Below are 18942 nucleotides of genomic sequence, written 5' to 3'. Positions count from 1 at the left end.
TGAAGAAGAGAAGTCTTCGTCAAACATTAGGAGTCCGGTCTCTGAAATCTTTATAACCTCCCGTTGAGGTCTGCAGTGACAGGGGTTACCGCGGGGAGAGTTACCATGAAGTTGCCTTGCACTAAATGAGAAACAGCAAACTGAGTTCAGGCTGTAGCTACGGCCCATAAAAAGGAACCTGTGATGCGTGGTTGAACATCACCTTCTGTGAAACGAGCACCTCTGTTCGGGAGTTTGTGCTCCCTTGTTTGCAGCTGGGTCGCGGCAGTCGGTGTGGCTGAGATGTGCAGTGAGCTGAGCAGATGCGTCCTGGAGAACTGTGTTAGGAACTCCATTCAAAACAAGGTATTTAAACTCGACTGGAGACCAGTCTGTCAGATTGGGCAGGGACCTAGTGATTGGAGACACTCGATTCTGCTCCTTTCTGTTCTGTTATTTCCTCTTGAGGACATAGCCAGTTAACGCAAGGCACTCTAAAAAGACTTCTTGTAGGGATAGTCTGTGCCATGTTTTAAAATAGGAAGTGCTAAAGTGGTGCAGTTTTTGGGGCAGGAAGGTTTAAAAGTTTTAGTAACAATCGTATGCTTTTGAACAAAGGTCTGTATGAGGTCCGACCACACCTAGTGAATGAAAATGTGTCTTTACGGTTAAAAGGCAATTCTGTGTTTTGTTTGACTTGCTCCCTGAGTCCTGCGTTCAGGTTTTCATATTTCCTGGGCAACTTGCCCAGATTATGCGAAAGAAAAACAAAATCTTTCTGATACTCGGCGGGGGGAGACCTGGATTTCACAAGGACGCTTTTTTTTTCCTCTGTCAGGCTGCCTCTTTCTGCAAGTGCCCCGTTACTGTTTTTTAAACCACATTTATTTGTTTTTTACTGTAAACAACAACTTTGTTCTCAAGAGTAACTTAGCAGCAGTGGGTGTTTTTATCTGCAGCCACTTCATTTTCCAGGTGAAGGCATTCTTGCCTAAAATTCAACTTTCCAGACTTTTGATTGTGGGGATGACAGTTATCTTGCTTTGTGGCTTTTGTTTTTCCTTCTGACATCATATTGATAAAACCTTCTCTGCCATCAAATTATGCAGTTGGTTTGATTTGTTTGTGTCCAGTGAGGATTCGCAGGCTGAAGAGGCCGTTCTCGGGAAGGCCTCGCGCCCCGTTCGGAGAGCGGCCAAAAGGTGCTCCCGCGGACCAGCGGCGGGAACGGCAGGTTCCATTTAAATCCTGGGGGCCCCTGGTCGGAAGGAGAGACTGTAAGAGCAGAGCTCGGTGATGTCTTTCTTACCGGCTCTAGTGCACGGGCACCGTTCGCTGGCATGTTCTTAAAATTCTTACTTTTCCCAGAGAGATTAGGTGCGAGCCTGCGGTGTTAGTATATGTGTAAGGTACTTGTGTATATATTGTAAAAATCTGTTGTTCTTCTATGTGTTCTTAACATATTAAAAAAAAAGCTTGTTTATGTAGGTCATTATAAGTGTACGGTCTGCCGAACTGCATGTGATTGCTGGCTTATCAATAAGTTTATCATCCTGTACTTGCCTGTCATGTTTCCTTAATTAAAGCTTTGAGAGTTAGTTCTCATGTAAATCTCTCTCTGAATTGATAAACATCCACCTTAAAACCATAAAATGTTGAAGGGTGATAACAAAAGGCATCTAGAGCAGTAGCTTAGTAGGAGGATTTTCTTTTCCAAGTGAGTTTCCTAACACTTACCTGGAGGAAAAGGCAATGTGAAAGTTTTGCTTCTGTTTTCTGCTTCTGTTAATTTAACTAAAGTTGATGACCTACAAATTTATTCTAAAATACTCTTCAGCCTAGGTAAACTCATAAATGGCTGCAGTGCAGATATGTTCGTGAAGAATCATTGCATTGAGGACCAGGTGTAGGTTTTTCTGCTTTTTTTGCAATATGTGTATCTTCTAAGCTGCTCTCGGTATCTTGCAATGCTGTGGTGAAGAGCGCTGATCCAGAGTCCTCCTTCGGAAGACAGACCAATGTATTTCCGCAGAACTGAGAGCTCCTGTTAAGAACAGTCATTCCAAGTGTGCGTGGCTGTGTTGTGAGGCTCTTGGTCGGAGGCTGGAGTGGGGAAGTCCTTCATTCCCACAGTTCCTCCCTCCTCTCCCAAGGGCGTCTTAGCTACAAGTGGAAACTTCCTTGCAAGTTCCTTCTCCCCCCCGGCCCCCGGATAATCATTGCTCATGAAAGGTCTGTGTGGACCCAAATGGGGACTAAAAGCCCCCCTGCCCCCTGGATAATCATTGCTCATGAAAGGTCTGTATGGACCCAAATGGGGACTAAAAGCCGTTTTCAGTGAGCATGCAGTAAATTTTTAGGAATGCAGTTATCCTTTTTTCAGTAAGGACAAGGTGTAGTTGGTTACAAAATACACTTAAGTTCTGTCAACAGGGAACTTCTGAAGTCTGGACTCATCTCTGGTGTCTGAGTACTTCTGTTACAAAAGCTTAAAACCTGTTTTTATCAGTTCCTCCACGAGTGCATCCTTTCTGCCCTGCCTTTTCCTCTGTGTCACCTAGCTGTGTTTGGCGAGAGAGTTAATTAGCAAGACTGCGTTTGGCGAGGAGCGTGCCAGTTGGCCAGCGTACCCACTCATTGGGAACCGAACAGAGCAAGTGACACTGAGCTTGTCCTGTGGGCCTTCCCTCCGTGGGCTGTGGGTTTGTTTCTCTAACTCATCCCTGCCTTTTCACAAACATTCAGGTTTTAGTGCTTCATGTTTTTCAGCCCTGATGTCTGTCTGTGTTCCCTTGTTGTGGGGAAGTACCTGGTGTGGTGCTGGGGAGCGACTGCGGTGCAGCTGAGCCAGGCTGGAGGCAGCACCGACTGCTCAGCTTTGCTCATTCAACGTATTCAAACTTTAGATAATTCTCACTTTTCATGTAAAGTGGCGTATTCATTTGGACATTGGAATGCATTAATGAACAGCTATGACAAGCTGATGCAAATTTACATGAAATTAGAGGATTGGCGTATCAGGCAAGAGATCAGGGCAAATTTTTATTATTAAATTTACGTTGAAATAGCTTTAGCAGCAAAAGGAAAATAAAGTAACTTGTAACTGTAGCACAGCCTGTACTGTGGGCTATGTGAATGCAGTTTAAAAAAGGGCGTTAAAAAACACTGGTACTTCTAGTGGTAAAGAAGGTAGGTAAATAACCAGAAACTTGAAGGTGGGTGGGAAATAGTTACAGGATCCGTGAATGAAAGGCCTTTGGTTATTTCTCTTAAGCTGTTTGATCTAGTTGAGTTAAGCCATGGCTCGCTTTTGCAGTCTGAGCATGGAACTGCTCTGTCACGGTGCGCATGTGGGTTAATCTTTATCCATGTTCTTAAAAGAGAAATGGGAATAGCAATACTGGAAATCACCTGGCTTATTCAGAAATGTACTTCTGGGAAAGCTGGTTTCATGTGCACCAGGGAAACGACTTTCTTAAAACCCAAGGCTTTCTGGGAAGCGGTGGGCTTGCCGGTGGGTGTGGGGTGGTGGGATTTCTTTAGCCACTGGAGAGTTTAAGCATACGGAGATTTGTTCTCCTCAAGCCCTGTCTCTGTTATGTGTTATAGTTCTAATTCGTCATTTTTAACGCATCTGAGCTGGCAACAGAAGCAGTGAAAACTGTTTTATAAATGTAGCTCAAGGATTTTCCAGATGAAGTTAGTGAGCTGCTGGCATTGAGGAATAGGTGTAACCAGGGCCTGTGCTCAGTGGATGGGCTGAGGTGGGAATGGTGGTTACCGGCAGGCAACCGGCTCTGGGGGATCCTGAGGACCGGCTTGTGTGTTGCTGCTTTTGTTTTAGCTGCCTGTTGCCCGGATGGCTCCTCTGAGCACAGGGCTGGTGGTCACAAAGAGAGGAGGGTGCTGTGCTGAACGTGGACCTTGCGTGGCCTTACCACGAGTGTCAAGTTGATAGGTGTCACTGCTGTTGTCCGTGCTGTGTGTTCTGTCTTCTGTAAGCGCGATGCCTGACTTTCTGTTTTCCTCTCCTGTCTGCAGGCTGCGCTCGGGGGCGGCAGCGGGAGGCGGTGGAGCTGGCCGCGGCACCCGGAGAGGCTGCGCTGCCCGGCTCGCTGTGCTGAATGGCTGCGATGGCGCCCGCTCTCACTGACGCAGCAGCTGAAGCTCACCACATCCGATTCAAGCTGGCTCCCCCGTCCTCTACCTTGTCGCCTGGCAGCGCCGAGAGCAACGGAAACGCCAACAACATCCTCCTGGCTGCCAACGGCACCAAAAGGAAAGCCCTTGCTTCAGAGGATCCTGGTTTAGATTTCCGAAACAACCCTACGAAGGAAGAGCTGGGCAAGCTGCAGCCGCTAGTGGCCTCTTATCTCTGCTCAGATGTAACATCTGTTTCTTCAAAAGAGCCTCTGAAGCTGCAAGGAGTCTTCAACAAGCAGACAGTCCTTAAATCTCACTCTCTCTTATCTCAGTCCTTCTTGAAAACAAGTGATCTGTTGGGGAGGCAACCAGTGTTGGAATTCACTTTGGAGAATCTAAAAACAATGAGTACTAATAGCCAGCCATCTCTCCCGCAAGCGCCTGTAAATGGCTTGGCCAAGAAATTGGCCAAAACTAACAATCCAGACCGTGAAAATTCTAGTTCTCTGAATGGTGGGAAATGTGCTCCTCCTTCTGTTGCCCTCCAGGGTGTTGACTATAATGCAGGAGGTTCTGAATTGGGGGACTTGAAGGCTGGTTTGACCAATTGCACTCTTCCGCATAGAAGCCTTGATGCAGAGCACACAACTCCATTTAGCAATAGTAGCACTGCAAACAAATCTTCCCTCAATTCTATGGAGCAACAGAGAGTGCTTGAGGGTGGCAGTGGAGAGACTCGGTTGCCCAGTGTTGCTGGTCACTCTGACTTTGGGAGCAGTAACTTGGAAGAGCAGAAACCTCCTCTGTTGGTTGGTCACCACAGTGCTCTCGACTCCGAGATGAGGACGAGGGCATTGCTGCGACGGCAGGCAGACATTGAGAACCGGGCCCGCAGGCTGCAGAAGCGCTTGCAGGTGGTGCAGGCAAAGCAGGTGGAGAGACACATCCAGCAGCAGTTGGGTGGCTTCTTGGAGAAAACTCTAAGCAAGCTTCCAACTTTGGACCCCCTGAGTCATCGAAGCCAGCTGATGTTGACCAGAAAAGCTGAAGCAGCCTTGAGGAAAGCCCCGAGTGAGACAGCTACTTCAGAAGGCCTAAGCAGCTTCTTGAAGAGCGATTCAATATCGGAAGAACTGGAGAGATTCACGGCCAGTGGTGTGGCCAACTTGAGATCCAGTGAACAAGCGTTTGACTCGGATGTCACCGACAGCAGCTCAGGAGGAGAGTCTGATGTTGAAGAGGAGGAGCTGACCAAAGCAGACCCTGAACAACCCCATGTACCACTGTAAGTAGCAGTCATGCTTTGCTTTCTTCTGGTAGGGGGAAAATGAGGTGAAAGGTGGCAGATGCAAAAATCTGGTTTTTGTAGGAACACTTCTTTTTTTAATGGGCTTAGATCAAAGAAGTAATTGTTAAAACTAGTGTGGTGTGATTTGCAGCACACTCCCTAGTTCGGGCAGCACATGCAACATTGGAGATAAAATTCTTTGTGCATACAGTAGTTGTTGGTGGTGTTGTGGAGCAGCAGGTCCTGGAAATGCTGGCTGGCTGGAGTGGTGCAAACACGCCACAGATACGAACCTGGAATACTCTGAGCAGTTCTCTCTGTGATGTGTTGGACCTGTCCCCTGAAATGAAATGTTTGTCTTTTTACAGTGGGAATCTTTATTGTGAAACAGTTATGTAAAGTAAGGCCAGCCTGAATCTTCGTAGCTGACAGCATAGTTGCAACGGGGGAATTTTTGTTGTTATTGTTGTTAAGCTGCCTGGAAAAAGCCCTCTGAAAGGATTTGATTGAAGTGCCAGTGGAAGTGTGAAGTGAGTGTGTTCTCTTCCTGAGTCTGGGAAATTGTTGTTGTGCATTTTCTTCTTGTCTGTGAGTTGCATTAAATTATGACAACAGCCTCATAATTATGTTGTTAACTGGATTCTGTTTGCGTAAGTATTAGGTGTCATTTTGTGTGTGGAGGAGGAAGATCCTTGTCAAGGCAAAAGGTCTTGAGACAGGTCAAGGAAGAAGGGAAACTTTTCTTCTAAACCCAAGAATTTTTTGCTATGAGTACATATAAGAGCATGTTGCACAAATCTCTTAAAAACCCATATTGTTTGTCTAGTCTGTGTAAAATCTTGCTTGCATCAGTGAGTGATCTCTTCCACCCTGATGGGCCTATTGAACTTAAACCTCAGCTGGTGAAAAGCTCCCTGCAGCAGCCACAGGGTCCTCTGTGGAACGCGGACAGCTTTCCGATCGAGGCTGGAGAAATAGTCACCAGGACTTTTGCATACCTGCGCCGTTCTGGGTTTGTTCAGATCTCTGGAGAAATAGCTGAATGTATTTTGGATCCTGTTGTCCATAGTGATGTTAATGGCTGGTCGAGTGCTGTGTCACACAAGATTACTGAACTAGGTAGGTGAATGTGAACAATGCGTGTGCGTGATAGCTTTGGCATCCTCCAGAAACACACTCTAGTGAATGAGTGCTAATAAACAGACGCTACAGCTCCTGAAGATGAAATTCTGGCTAAATGTCACATCATGTTTTGGGATGCTAGTGATCCCTGCTGGCTGGACATAAAAGTGTCCTTGCGCTGTTAGAACAGACAGTTTAGTAACCTTATTCCCGTTTTATAATGTCCACAAACTTACTCTTGGGATTAGCAGTAAAATTGCATTTATAGGTATTATACTTGTTATTAGAAGAGACATTCGATTAAAATTCTGTCCAAAGTAATATTAAGTTTCTGATATTGTGGGTTTCATAGATTCACGTGTTGTCTAGCAAAGTGAAATTTCTTTGCTATTCATCTTAATCCCAGGAGGAAGTGTGGTATTCAGAGACATGATGCATGAAATTCTTTGCTGACTTTCCTGCCCTTTGTGTTAGTCATGCCTTTAGACTCCCCAGCCTCCTGAGTACTCTTAAAAAGCCAAAGATTTTAAAGCTAATAGAAAGGACAGTTATTCTGTTGTCTATAGGTTCAGAAGCTGGCGTATATGTGTAATGGCATCCAGGCCAGGCCCACCAACCCTAGCTCAGAGTTTATGCCTGTTGGCAGTCCTGCTGGCCTGAGTGCTTCGACATTGGGTCTCACGAGTTCTGGCACTACTGAAGTTGAGGCTGAATGCACCTTTGTGCTTGTTAGCGAAGTTCCTGAAGTCAACCTCAAGAGCTAGTACAGGCATCTGAGTACTTCCAAATATGATTTTCAAAGTAGTGCTAAGAGACAAGAAGGAGAAGAACTGACTTTTCCACTGGGAAGCTGCCTTAGGCCAGCTTATTGTACAGAACCATTGTTTTACATTTGTGTGAGCACAGCAAAGCAAAGGCTTTTTGCAGTGTTGCTCAGATATGGCTGGGTTTTGCAGCGTGCTGAGTGTACTTACTGGTGGCAGACTTTTACACTGATTATTTTCATTTTGGTGGCAAGACAGAATATTTTATTGAGTGCAAAACTTCTGTCTCACCCCTCAGTCAGCGTTCCTTGTCTGTGTATTGCCTCTGCCTTCCCCCAAACTCCTTGGTTGCTCTGGATCTTTACTGAGAGTTATGCTACAGCGTGTCTTGTAGCTTGCTTGCTGCAAGTGGCTGTGTCGCTGCCTCTGGGATCCAAGTGGAAGCATGCAAAAGAAACAAAGACTTGTTTACATCATGCTTCGATAAGAGCTGACCTTTGAGCTTTTCTGGTGTGGTGGCATTCCAGAATCAGTATCCGGTCAAGGACAGACTTCGAAGCATTTGTACTGTTCTGGCCCGCCCGGTCTCGGCTATGGAGCAGCGTCTCCCCGAGGAGTTGTCTTTCCAGTAGCATCAAGGATCTATCAGAGCTTGGTAGGTCCTTTTAAAGCGCTCACAGTCCTACTGCCCAGGAAGATGCTGGCATTCAGGTGCGTAACCAGGCCATCATGTAATGCATAAACAAAGCAGGGAGGTAATTGTCACACCTTTGTTGGGAAGCCCTGCCAGCGGTGGGTTTGGCTTAACAAGGTGCTCTTGGCTCTCATGCAGCTGATGGAGAAAGAAAGTTTGTGCAGACAGGATTAGTTCATGATGCATTTTTAGATTTATGTGGATCGAGGACCACCACGTTGCTTTTCATTTGCTCTTAGATTAATAACATAAAACTGTTTGCTTCGCAGCAGAAGTCCTCTGATGTGTCACTTCAAAGCATGTGCGGTGACAGAGCTGGGAGCGAGAGAATCTTTGCCTCTGCTTGATGGTGGCAAAGGCCGTTTGGAGCCTCCGTGTAGAGCCTTGCTGGGGTTCTTCGGCTGGGTGTGCGACAGTGGAAGCTGTGCTGCTTCGAGAGAGCCCGAACGCCGCTGTCGGTGTGGTAGGGTCAGGAGCCGGGCAAGTGAGTTCCTCTCCGTGCTGGGCGGCTGTGGGATGGCTCAGCAAGAAGCGAAGTCCTGGTGTTTCTGTGACCTTGTACTAATACATATAAGGAGGAACTTACTCTTCTCAGGCTGGTTGGTTTCTTTGGTTGTCGTGCATTTAACTGTAGACCAGTTTCATCAGAATTTGTCAATTCCTTTTAGCTGATGAGTTACCTATGTCAGGCAGCACAGTAGTCATTAGCTGGTTAGTGGTATGTGATTTAGCATCTGCAATCCACAACTTTACTCTGTGTACCATGGAAAAAAAAATCTGAAAAGGTAGTGAAAACCATCATTTAGTTGGAACTTATCTTTTAAGTCAGGTTTCTTACCTAGAAAGTCACTGTTCTGGTGGCGTTTACATCAAGCTGCTGAGAGTGAACTGAAGTTGCTAGTGACGAACTTCTTGCACCACCTTTTCTGAGGGTCCGGTGGTGCCTACAGCACGTTCAGTTCACGTTCAGTTCACCTGCCTGTGGCCATCATGCCTAAGCACACTTAACTATCCTCATTTACCAGTGGGAAATCCAGGCACCCTCTGCTGTTTGTCCTTGCAGTAAATCATTTCACAGCCTTGGAGCCTGTGTGTTCGCTCTTCCCTGTGCTGTGTCATATGATGGTGCCTGGATTTTGGAATTGCTGGACTTGGAGTAGTAATGAAGATTTCTCGCTAAGAAGTGCTCTTGTCTGCGCTAGTTTCAGAGTCTTGTGTTGGAGAGGGCTGTGTGTGGCGTTTGGATCAGTGGCTGTTCAAGAGGTAGTTGCAGTTTGAGCGTCAGTTGACTGAGAAGTAGAATTTGGCAATTCTGATTTTTCCTCCGTTAATCATGTTTTTCAGGCAGGACCATGATAAGGAAGCCTGCATCTCAAGGGCTATTAAATAGCATTTCTCAAATCTCTGACTTCATGGAGCTGTAATTCAAATGGCAAATCCCCTGTGGGGACTAAGGAAGCTTTTCCTCCTGCCCACAGACACGTTTCACTAACTGATTATGCAGAGCAATCCTAGAAGTTTGTCTCTACTCTCTATAACCTTTTCAGTTACCTGCTTTGCTTTTTATGGTGTATTTCTAGTTCTCAGCTTCTAGCTGTGCTTGTAGGTACTGGTGACCACACAGTGCTTAACCTTCTGGTTTTAAGCTATTTATGAAAACTTGCATATGTCATGCGTGAATTGCCTGTAATCCACGTGCTGCTCAACTGCAAAATGTTGGTCAAGGGAGACGGTCCTTAAGTGTCTTTCAGTTGGGAAAAGAGAGAGTAAATCGTGAACATTGAACATACTCTTGCTTTGCATTTGAAAGCATAATAGCAGAGAGCTGTTCATTGTTTGAAAGTGCTTAATCAGGTATCCAGGAGTAAGTAGGACACTCTGCAAGTCCCTCTTGCTTTTAAGAGAGCAAATGAGAACACTGCTTGAGAAAGATCTTAAGAAAAACGAGTCAGTTATTTCTCCAGGACATGTTGGTCATTGTACACCTTTTATAGCTACGGGGGATGTCTGATAGGTTGTTTCTGACTTACCTGAGCCTTGATCCTCATGCAGACCTGGCAGGAGTACGGAAGGAAGGCTGGGTGTTTTGGGGGTGGGTGCTCACGTTGCCATCCGCAGAACTTGGTTAAGGCGTTGTTGGCTTTCATCCTAGAGGGAGTTTTGATGCATTGGTTTAAATGTGTCTTTCTGGGCTGAAGTCACGATTGTCTAGAGGGGTGCAGAAGAGAACCAGCGCTTGGTCTTGAGTCTGTGTGTAAAGGATAATGGTGGAGTCAGGCGCCGTGTTGCAGGAAAGCGTTTGGATTGGTGTGTGGGTTGTTCAATGCAGACAAAGCATCTTTCTGCATCTGTCTGGCAGATGCCTTTAGTGCTCTTGCAGGGTTTTGGGTTGTTCTGTTTGGGGTCCGATCTCTGCCTGTTTCTTGGGCTGTGGGACTGGGCTGGTGTGTGGAAAGATAATGCAGAAGACTAGAAAGGATTTGGTGTCTGTCACTACCAATAAACTACGCTTTGTCTTGATAGTCCTTACCTGGTGGAGCAGCAAGAAAGAAAGGGCTCTGTTTTAGATTTTGTAGGACTTGTGGGTGACACTTTGGATAGGGTTGCATAAATATTTACTTCTCGTTGGAAAAATCCTGTCACAGCATCAGAAGCAGCAGAAAAACATGTTTGTGAAGTTTGTGAATGTGGCATTAAAAACCTCATATAGTAACTCATCTGCTTTCCTACAGTCTCATGTGAAATTGCAGTTAGTGTTTAGGCAAGGGGAAGGGGCCCCATGTAGGGCTGATCTCTAATATTGAAGCCTAATACACCAGTGTGGGGATGGAGAAGAGACTCCTGTGTTATGTTACACCAGCATCTGTGAGCAGCTGCAGTTCAGAACTGCGCTTTTATTCCTGTTAATACTGACAGAAGGCAAAAAGTGACTACATGACTAAGTTTAAAACTGGAGCAATGCCACATGTGGGCTATCTTAAAAAGGCTGCAAAGGTGCACCTCGCAGATGCGCTCTTTTTCCTGAAGCATTTTTGGTTTTCACTGCACAGCAGCATGGGCGCCCCCCCCGCCTCCCGTGCTCTCCGGGCCGTTCTGGTTGCACCGGCTCGGCAGGGGCGCTGTGCTGCGTTTCCAGCGGGGGGAAAGTGTTTTCCTTGCTAAACTGGCACTACTCTGACAGAGCTTTCCACGGAGCGTGTTTTGGGCGCACCCTGGGTACGGGGCGTTTTGCAAGGGGCTCGTTTCAAAGACTTGGAGAGCTGGGTGGCTTTGCTGGGCCATTCTCAGATAAAGTGCTTTATGTAGTGGAGAACTTAAATTGATTTAGGTTTGACCTTCTGGATTTTCAAATGAAGGAAGGGCTCAAAAATGCAAATACGGTGAAGTTCTGTGTATTGACTAGTAATTCGGCCAGGAAGTGGAAGGAGAAACTCGAATTGCAGTGGAGTCTATTGCAGTTGTCCTTGGTGCCTCTGGAGCTGGGTCGGAACTGGGATGGATCCGCTCTCCGCTGCGCTCCGAGCTGTCCCCGCGTCCTCGGCTCTCTGCGTTTGGAAGACTCGCTGATACAGTGACGTGGTTTGCTTGGTTTGCCTGAGGGACGCGCAGCGCGGCCCCCGCCCGGCCCGGCCGTCTCGGCAGCGAGGTCGCTTTCTGGAATGCCTGCTCCAGCTTTGACCTCGGCACTGAACGAGCTATTAATGGGAGCGGTACCTGGCACTGGGGTGCCGACTTAAGGATTTGGTTAATGGTGCCTGGGATTTCCATGTAGAACACGCTTTTTCACAAAATTGCACCACATCGGTTTGGGGGATGATACTTTGGTGACAGAGAACGTTTAAAAGGAGACAGCCAGAGACTTGTGCTGTTGAGAGCAAAATTCATCAGTTTTGTTATGAGGATGGAATGTCTCAAAACAAACAAACAAACCCAACACACCACCCCCTACTGTAATGGTGACTTTTTTGTTTAATTTGGCTTAAAACGTTTGGTCATCAAATTACCAAAAGAGGGAAATAAGAGGGATCAGGGTACTCTTTATGCAGGAGAGCTTAAGGCTTTTGTGTTTGTGACATTTTAGCAGTTTCCATAGTGATGCATAACGATGTTGTAGGAAATGTTGAAGAGATTTTATTTGTATAAGGAATGGCACTAAAATATTAATGGCAGGCACTGTGAGTCTGGGGGAAGTCTAATTATATTTTCTGTTTGGAGCAGAAAAATTGATGCTAGGTAGGGGACAGTGACTTGATGCATCGTCTGGAGACAACAGCTGTCTGTAGTTTGAACTTGTCTTGGCCAGCAAACAGAAGATAAGAGAACTTCAGTCATCTTGGGAATGTTTGCCACAAAGTCTTTCCTCTGTGATACAACAGGTAAAACTTTGGAAATATTCTGCTCTCACTTGTTCTCCAGGTCAAAAATGCTTTATCTCAGAAGTACTTCTCCTCCCAGCCCGTGTGCGGTTGGAGCTCGTCTTCTCTGTTTGGTTACACGTTTGGAGCTGTTACCCCGTTTGCATTCATGAGTGTTTCTGTAAGCGTAGTTGAGTTAAAAATCGGATGTATCCGTTTAGGAGCGTTTGTATGGCTTTACAGGCAATCTGCATTTAGTGAATTCCCTGGTGGCTCCTGCTTGATGATGAATATTGAGCTTTTGCTGTCTCAGGGCTGGTGATGTTACATTGCGTTACCCAATCCTATCCACTCTTCCATAAGAAACAAAGGGGTTTTATGTAGATGCAATAGTCAGAAATCACCAAAATATGGTTTATTGGAGAAAAAGGATTTAGAGAGGGACCTTTCTGTGCACATATTTAAGTGGGTCAGCAGCTGACCCCCTAACCCCATATTTCCACAGTTAGGTCAACAGAGGCAGTGAAGGGGAGTAAAAGGCATTGTGGTTTAGATGACTTTGCCATTAAATCACTTGTAGGAACCCAGCAAGGAATTCCTACTTTTCAGATTAGCTTAAACATCAGCGCGCAAATGTCTCGCTATGTGTATCTTATCTGTGGTTTTCCGTTATCCAGTTAGATGTGTAATCTTTCTATTATGAAGTTAGGTATTCAGTCTCCTGAGTCTCTGCCCTTGCGACGCGGGTGCAGCTGGCCGGAGGTGGCAGACGCTTCCCTGCCAGGCTCCGCGCAGCCGCCTGCTCGTTTTTCTCTGTTGTAATTGTGAAGCGTGGCACAGTGGCAGCTGGTTCCGCCCTGCCCTTCCGTCCGCGTCAGAAGCTGACCAGTAGTTACCACGTTTCTTCTGCCCGTTTGACTTTGGACAGGACACCGCCTTTTAACGGAGCAGCACGCGGTTCTGCTTCACTCCTGGGCCTCTGGATGTTGCAAACGTTGCTGCTGCTTCTCCGTGTGCTTGTGGGCACTGAGTGATCTGGCAGGATGAGCCGTTTTACTTGTAGGAGCTGTACGTGCCTGCGGAAGTCAGTTCCCACTGTGTTAATGCCGAGTGAAGGTCTGTTGCATTGCAGGAACAGATCTCAAATCGTAAGTAAACTCAGTGCTTTGCACCTTACCTTTTTATTATTTGCATCTGCGTTCTAGGTGGCAAGCACGCTGTGCGCCGCCGTCACCTCCCGGGGCTCAGAAGTGCTCGGGAAGGAGGGCGCTGGGCGCCTCGCGTAGGCAGCGTGCGGCTCTGCAGCTGGGGCGCGGTGCGGCTCGTTCTCCTCCGGTCCCTGCCCATCACCGTCCCTTCAGGTGCTGCTGTGGGTGTCAGCACAGAGGAGAGCAGAGTCACCCGTGTCCGCACGTGGAGTGGGCAGTGCTGGCATCCAGAGGCGAGAGCTGGCCAGGAGACGGGTGGCTCTTGGAGCTGCTCTGGTGCTTGGTGATCTTGGCGTGGCGTTGGCGGCTTCTGACAGAACTTGACTCTGTAGTCCCAGTTCCTGACCTGTGTGGTTTGAGGTGGGTGGGTTGTGCTTCTCCATGTTCCTAGCGGCTTTTTCTTTTCTGCTGGAGGCTCGCATCCCAGTGGCCAAGGGCGGAATGTTTCTCTTTAGCATCCATTACCATTCCAAGGCTGGGACAGTAGCAATGAATAGAAGTAGCACCAGCTAAATCTGCCTGGTTTCGTGTGAATTGGAGCCCTTCTTCATGTGACTTCTGCTATTACAGTGCTGGCTATTTAAAAAAAATGAGACAATTAGCCTTCTGTGGATCTGCATTTTGAATGCAGAACACTTGCGGGGCTCTTGCTTCATGGATGCAACATTGTGTGGTATTGGCTTTTTACTGTCTCGGACTAAACCAAGAACATTCTCTCTGCTCCTCCTGTGCTGTAGGCAGCTCTCCTGCTGTTTGCAGGAATTTCTGAAGGTCAAAGGGAAGATGCTGTTTATAGTAAGTCTAAAATAATTTGAAGAAACAACCACATTGGGAAATCTTTCAAGGCAATAATCACTTTTCCAATGTCCAGGTGGATTAAATTGATACTCATTAATTTTCAAGTATTTTCCATCGTAGTATACTCAGCTGAGTGTCATCTCATGACTTCTCCAAGGTTTGTTGTTCACATATTGGTCAAAGTCTTACTGTTTTTAAGTAAAACAAATCTATTTGAGTAGTAGCCAGCCACTTAAAGAGAATTCTTCAGTGTGATGATTCACATTGTGCCTGAAGACAGCTTGACATGTTCAGCCCTCTCACTCCTCCTGCCATCCCCCTCTCTCTGCCTCTGGAAACGGGCAAGAAGCCCAAAACAACTATTTGTTATTTAAACCTATTTTAATAAGCGATACTTGCAGAAAATCTGACCTGAAGGCTTTGATTGTCTTGTGTATTAGATCTTAAACTGGTTTATGAAGTGTGTAACTTAGCTGAAAAAAAAACCCCACCAGCAGCAGGTTTTTTTGTGAACATGAGCTGTTCTTTGAATTCATACGAACAGGCTGAAATTACATCTGTCTCCAGTTAGAGCAATGCTGTACTTGTTCACTCTTTTGTGTGAATCTTTGACTTGTCAAGTGTGCCCTAGTGCCGCCTCTTCCACTCTTACGTTGGCTCACCTCTTGCATTAGCGTCCAGGTCTTTTTGTTATAAGGAGCTGTAGTTAATTTTGCATCTAATTCTTCTGCGTGCTGGCTGTTGAAGTAGCATCTATTTTCAAACTAGAATCCCCTGTAAAGAGAGAGCTTTGGTAACCCGTCCTAGTTGTCATGGCACAGCTCTGCCTTTTTCCCCCCTTTGCTTGCTGTTGCCAGGCTTTGGTTGTGTTGAACTCCTGAAACCAAATGCCTGGGCAGGCTGGGTACAGGTAAGCCCTCATCAGATTAACTGCTCTGCAAATTGAGTTGCTTGTTTTACCTGTGTTTTGTTGTGCTTGAGCAAGTGAATTTGTGTGCGAGGACAGGGCACTCTTCTATGATAAATTAAAGGGAAAATGTCATGATTAAGCCTTTTAGTGGCTGTACGAAGACCTAGTAAAAAATATCAGCAGTATTTACTTGAATTCTCTGTATGAATTTCTTTCCCTCGTGCGTATATGAGTTTCTTTTCCCTCTGCTCTTCCCCTCTCCTTCCTGGGCAGTGCTTGCATCTTTGCCATCTGCTTTGCTGTATGTGCTGAGGTGATTTCTGCAGCGGTTTCTTCTGGACCAGGGCTCGCGCGCCGCTTGGGTCGGTGGGTGCACAGGAGCTCGTGTTGCGCCCACTTTCCTCTTTGTTCCTCTCTTTTTCCATCCTTCCTATGACTTAATGATGGTATCTGAAAACTTCTTGATCCTCAGCAGTGCAACTCCTAGAAGATTCTGTGGGTTTGTTTTTGTTTTGCTTTCTTCATTGTTGTCATGTTCATGAATGCTTTGGTGATAAATTCCCAGAAGCTTTTGGTTTCGATGCTTGGAGCACACGATGACTGCAGGACTACAGTGTTGGGAGGCGACCCGCACACCTCATAGCGGTCTGAGTGCCGGTGAACAGCAGGAATCCTCTACTGTTGTGTTCTGATGGTGTGGCATTCCTCAAAGTCACTTCCATCTAGTTCTTGTCTGCTTGTTAACAACCATCTGCATCCCAAGCACTTGGCTGCATTAAATGTTCGCCTTACGTAATTGAAGCTTCCACCCGCTGCCCCGGTCCCCTCAAAGCCTTCTAGTAGGATTCCCCCCGCCCCGCCTCCCATGTACGTGTTTGAATTTCTCAACTAGTCAAAACCAGTACATAAAGTAACCTTCCTGTTCCGAGTCCTGCTGTAGTAGTCTTACTGAAAAAGTGTGTTGTCACTTGTTAGCCTTGGGAGAAAACTGTGTGATCTTCCGTTGAGTCTGAGAGACTGAAAACAATACTTCAAAGAATCCATATCTGGCGAAGCCTTTTCTCACTGCCCCGCCAGGCGGCTTCTCCAGAGGCTGACGGGAGTTCAGAGCGCTGGATGCCTCCTGCCCAGCGACTGGGGATTTTGGTCAATCAGAAATACTGGGATGTGTGTGCCTGTCCTTGCTGCCCTTCGGAACTGCTGACCTGGTACAAATGGGAGTATTAATTGAAGCAATGGAGCTCGTCTGCCTTTCACTTCGTTTTGAGAGTAACTGGCCCAAAAGCATCTTGCTTTATTTGTTTCGCTGATGCATGGTGAGATAAAGGAGGTTCTGAGAATCTGTGATTATCTGCCTATTTGTGGATTATGGTGTTGGAGCAAAGAGGTAGCACCGCTCCTCCTCCTCTCTGCTGCTAAGAACAGCAGCTGCCCAACTTCCTCAAGGGTTAGTTGTCTCCATCATACCTCGGATTGTTTTTTGACACACATTAGGGTAGAGAGCTGAACAGAGTGTCTTGCAGAATGTAAAGAAAAATGCAAAAGTCTCACTTAGATACACTGTTTTTTAAAATCGTTGTGATTGCCTGTTGGCTTAGTGCTGGCTAACGTCACTTTTGAAGTCCTGGCATTTATTGCGAGAGATCGTACAATGATTTTGGAGGGACTGTTTTCCCTTTGTACCAAGGTCTGCCTTTGTTTTGGGTTGAAACATGCCATCGTCTGTCTCTGCGTGCACTTCCTCGCCCCGCGAGCGAGGCGAGCGCGCTGAGGTACCGCGGCCGCGCTGTGGTGCTGGTTCTCACCGCAGCTTGTTCCAGCTGCGCCAGTGAAAAACTTGTCGTTTCTGTTCCAAAGCCGGGAATCCTCCAGGTCTGGGGACGTGAAAATGTGCAACAGCGCGGCCGTGCGGCCCGCCTGGCCCTTCAGTCGTCAGCCTGCCGTGGTGGCTCTTCTTTTCTGACACAGTTACTTTTGTGTTGGCTTCTGTTGTGAAATGCTTGGTTTTGAACTTTGTGAATGCATTTGAAAATGTACCACTCTTTCTTGTGACGTGCAGATAATGTTGATGTGAGTCAGGATGAGGGTGTTTTCCTAAAGGAGCAGAGTCTCGGGTTCAGCCCCGTATAGTTTGCTGTGGTGGTGAGTGATCCTGTTTCATAGCGTGATCAGGCATCAGACCTTGGGTTGTTGAACCTGCTGTCAGCCTGACAACATTGTTTGCAGCTGATTTTAGAAACCTTGGTAGCTTGAGAACCTGTGTTCTGTCCTTTGCTTCGTGTGAACCTTTGTAAATTTTATCAAGCATTAATGTCGGGAAGACCACGGAGTGCTGCAGACTGCTTTCGTTTGCTGCCTTTGCTCGTGCGTTGCTTGACTGAAAGTTGCCGCAGCTCAACTTCTTTGGCTTTAGTCCTGGCTTCTAGACATGCCCATGTGAAAAAGCTTTGCTTTTGCTTGTAAATAAAACACAAAATTAAAAAAAAAAATTGAATGTTTGCTTCCTATAGCAAAGTGTAACTCTTGGAAAGCAGTGACTGAGGTGAGTAATGCTCTGTTCAGCCCCCCCTCTCTCCCCCAAAAGAATAAGGAAACCCTTCTGAAGTGAACACACCTCTTAGGAAAATCTCCTCGGAGAGTGGGGGCGATTTCCTGAGGACCTGAGGGGGCCGAGGCGGCGGTGGGAGCTCTGCCGCCCGTGAACATCTCAAAATATCCCATCTTCTAGAAGAATCTGTTCTTGCAAATCGGAGCCCAATATTAAATAACATACTGTTGATGGCAAAGGATCCAAATTAAAGAAACAGCCCAATATTCACCTTTCCTTTCTCTCTTTCCAGCTCTTTGTTACATTGCTGGATATTTGTTGCAGGCTTCACACAGGATACAAATAAAAATAGTCTGAGCATGAGGTCCTTTCAAAAAGGTGGTTCTTGGACTACAGGAGAGCTTACTCAGAGGTGGAAACTGGCTTGATTTTCTCTACAGAGACTTTTTTTCTGTTGCATCCTTGATATCTTGCCATGAAGTCAACATTATCTACTCCTTTTCAAAAGTCCTGAAGTAGTGAGTGTATCTTGGCTGACCCTGATTGAAAGGGGCGGGGGAAAAAATCTATCTAAGAAAAATAAATTTGTGATGGAGCAGCCAGCGATGTGCGGGAACCACTTTGAGAGGGATGGAGGTGGCGCAGACAGAGCACTTGGATTTGGCTCTGGGAAGTACGGGTGAAGTGGGAGGACACAGTTAAGATACAATAATCTCCTTTAGCCTAAAATAATGCAGTTCTTGGTGTTTTCTCACCAGTTCTTGGTCCTGTGGCATTTCCACCTTGTACCGTGTATTTTCTAACCTTCTGTGGAAGAAGAGCATCTCACTTCTGTCCCACGCGCAGGCCGCGGGGCGGGTGCCTGCCCAGCCTGGCGGGGGGGCCGTCGCCAGCGCGAAACCTCGTGGAGCTGCTGTGTTGTGTTCGCGAGGCTGTAAAAGCTCGGCGAGGTTCTTACTTTGCAGAGGCACGCGGCTCGTTGGGCTGTGTTTGCTGGGGGAGGGAGAGGAGCTGAAAAACCTGCCTGTGGTGACAGGGGGACTGTCCTCTCCCAGGTGGTGCAGCCTCGGGGGCGTCTCTTCCATCTCCTCGTGGTTGTGTGTTCTCCATATCCAGCCCCTCGCTCCATTGTT

At 46.8% G+C, this 18942-nt stretch overlaps 1 protein-coding gene across 3 annotated transcripts in view; it reads left to right on the top strand.

Moving 5' to 3' along the window:
* The window catches only part of KANSL1 (KAT8 regulatory NSL complex subunit 1), a 64948-nt gene that overhangs the window by 4593 nt on the left and 41413 nt on the right, over nt 1-18942 (top strand). For all 3 annotated transcript variants that reach the window (XM_080359643.1, XM_080359642.1, XM_080359641.1), the window contains exon 2: nt 4021-5407. In XM_080359643.1, the coding sequence (XP_080215769.1) occupies nt 4104-5407 (1304 nt within the window). In that variant the 5' untranslated portion in view covers nt 4021-4103. The remainder of the gene's footprint in view (nt 1-4020; nt 5408-18942) is intronic.

Source organism: Nesoenas mayeri (assembly GCF_963082525.1).
Source record: "Nesoenas mayeri genome assembly, chromosome: 26".
Lineage (NCBI taxonomy): Eukaryota > Metazoa > Chordata > Aves > Columbiformes > Columbidae > Nesoenas > Nesoenas mayeri.
Note: the sequence above shows the minus strand (reverse complement) of the source record. Positions and strands in the feature narration are given on the sequence as shown.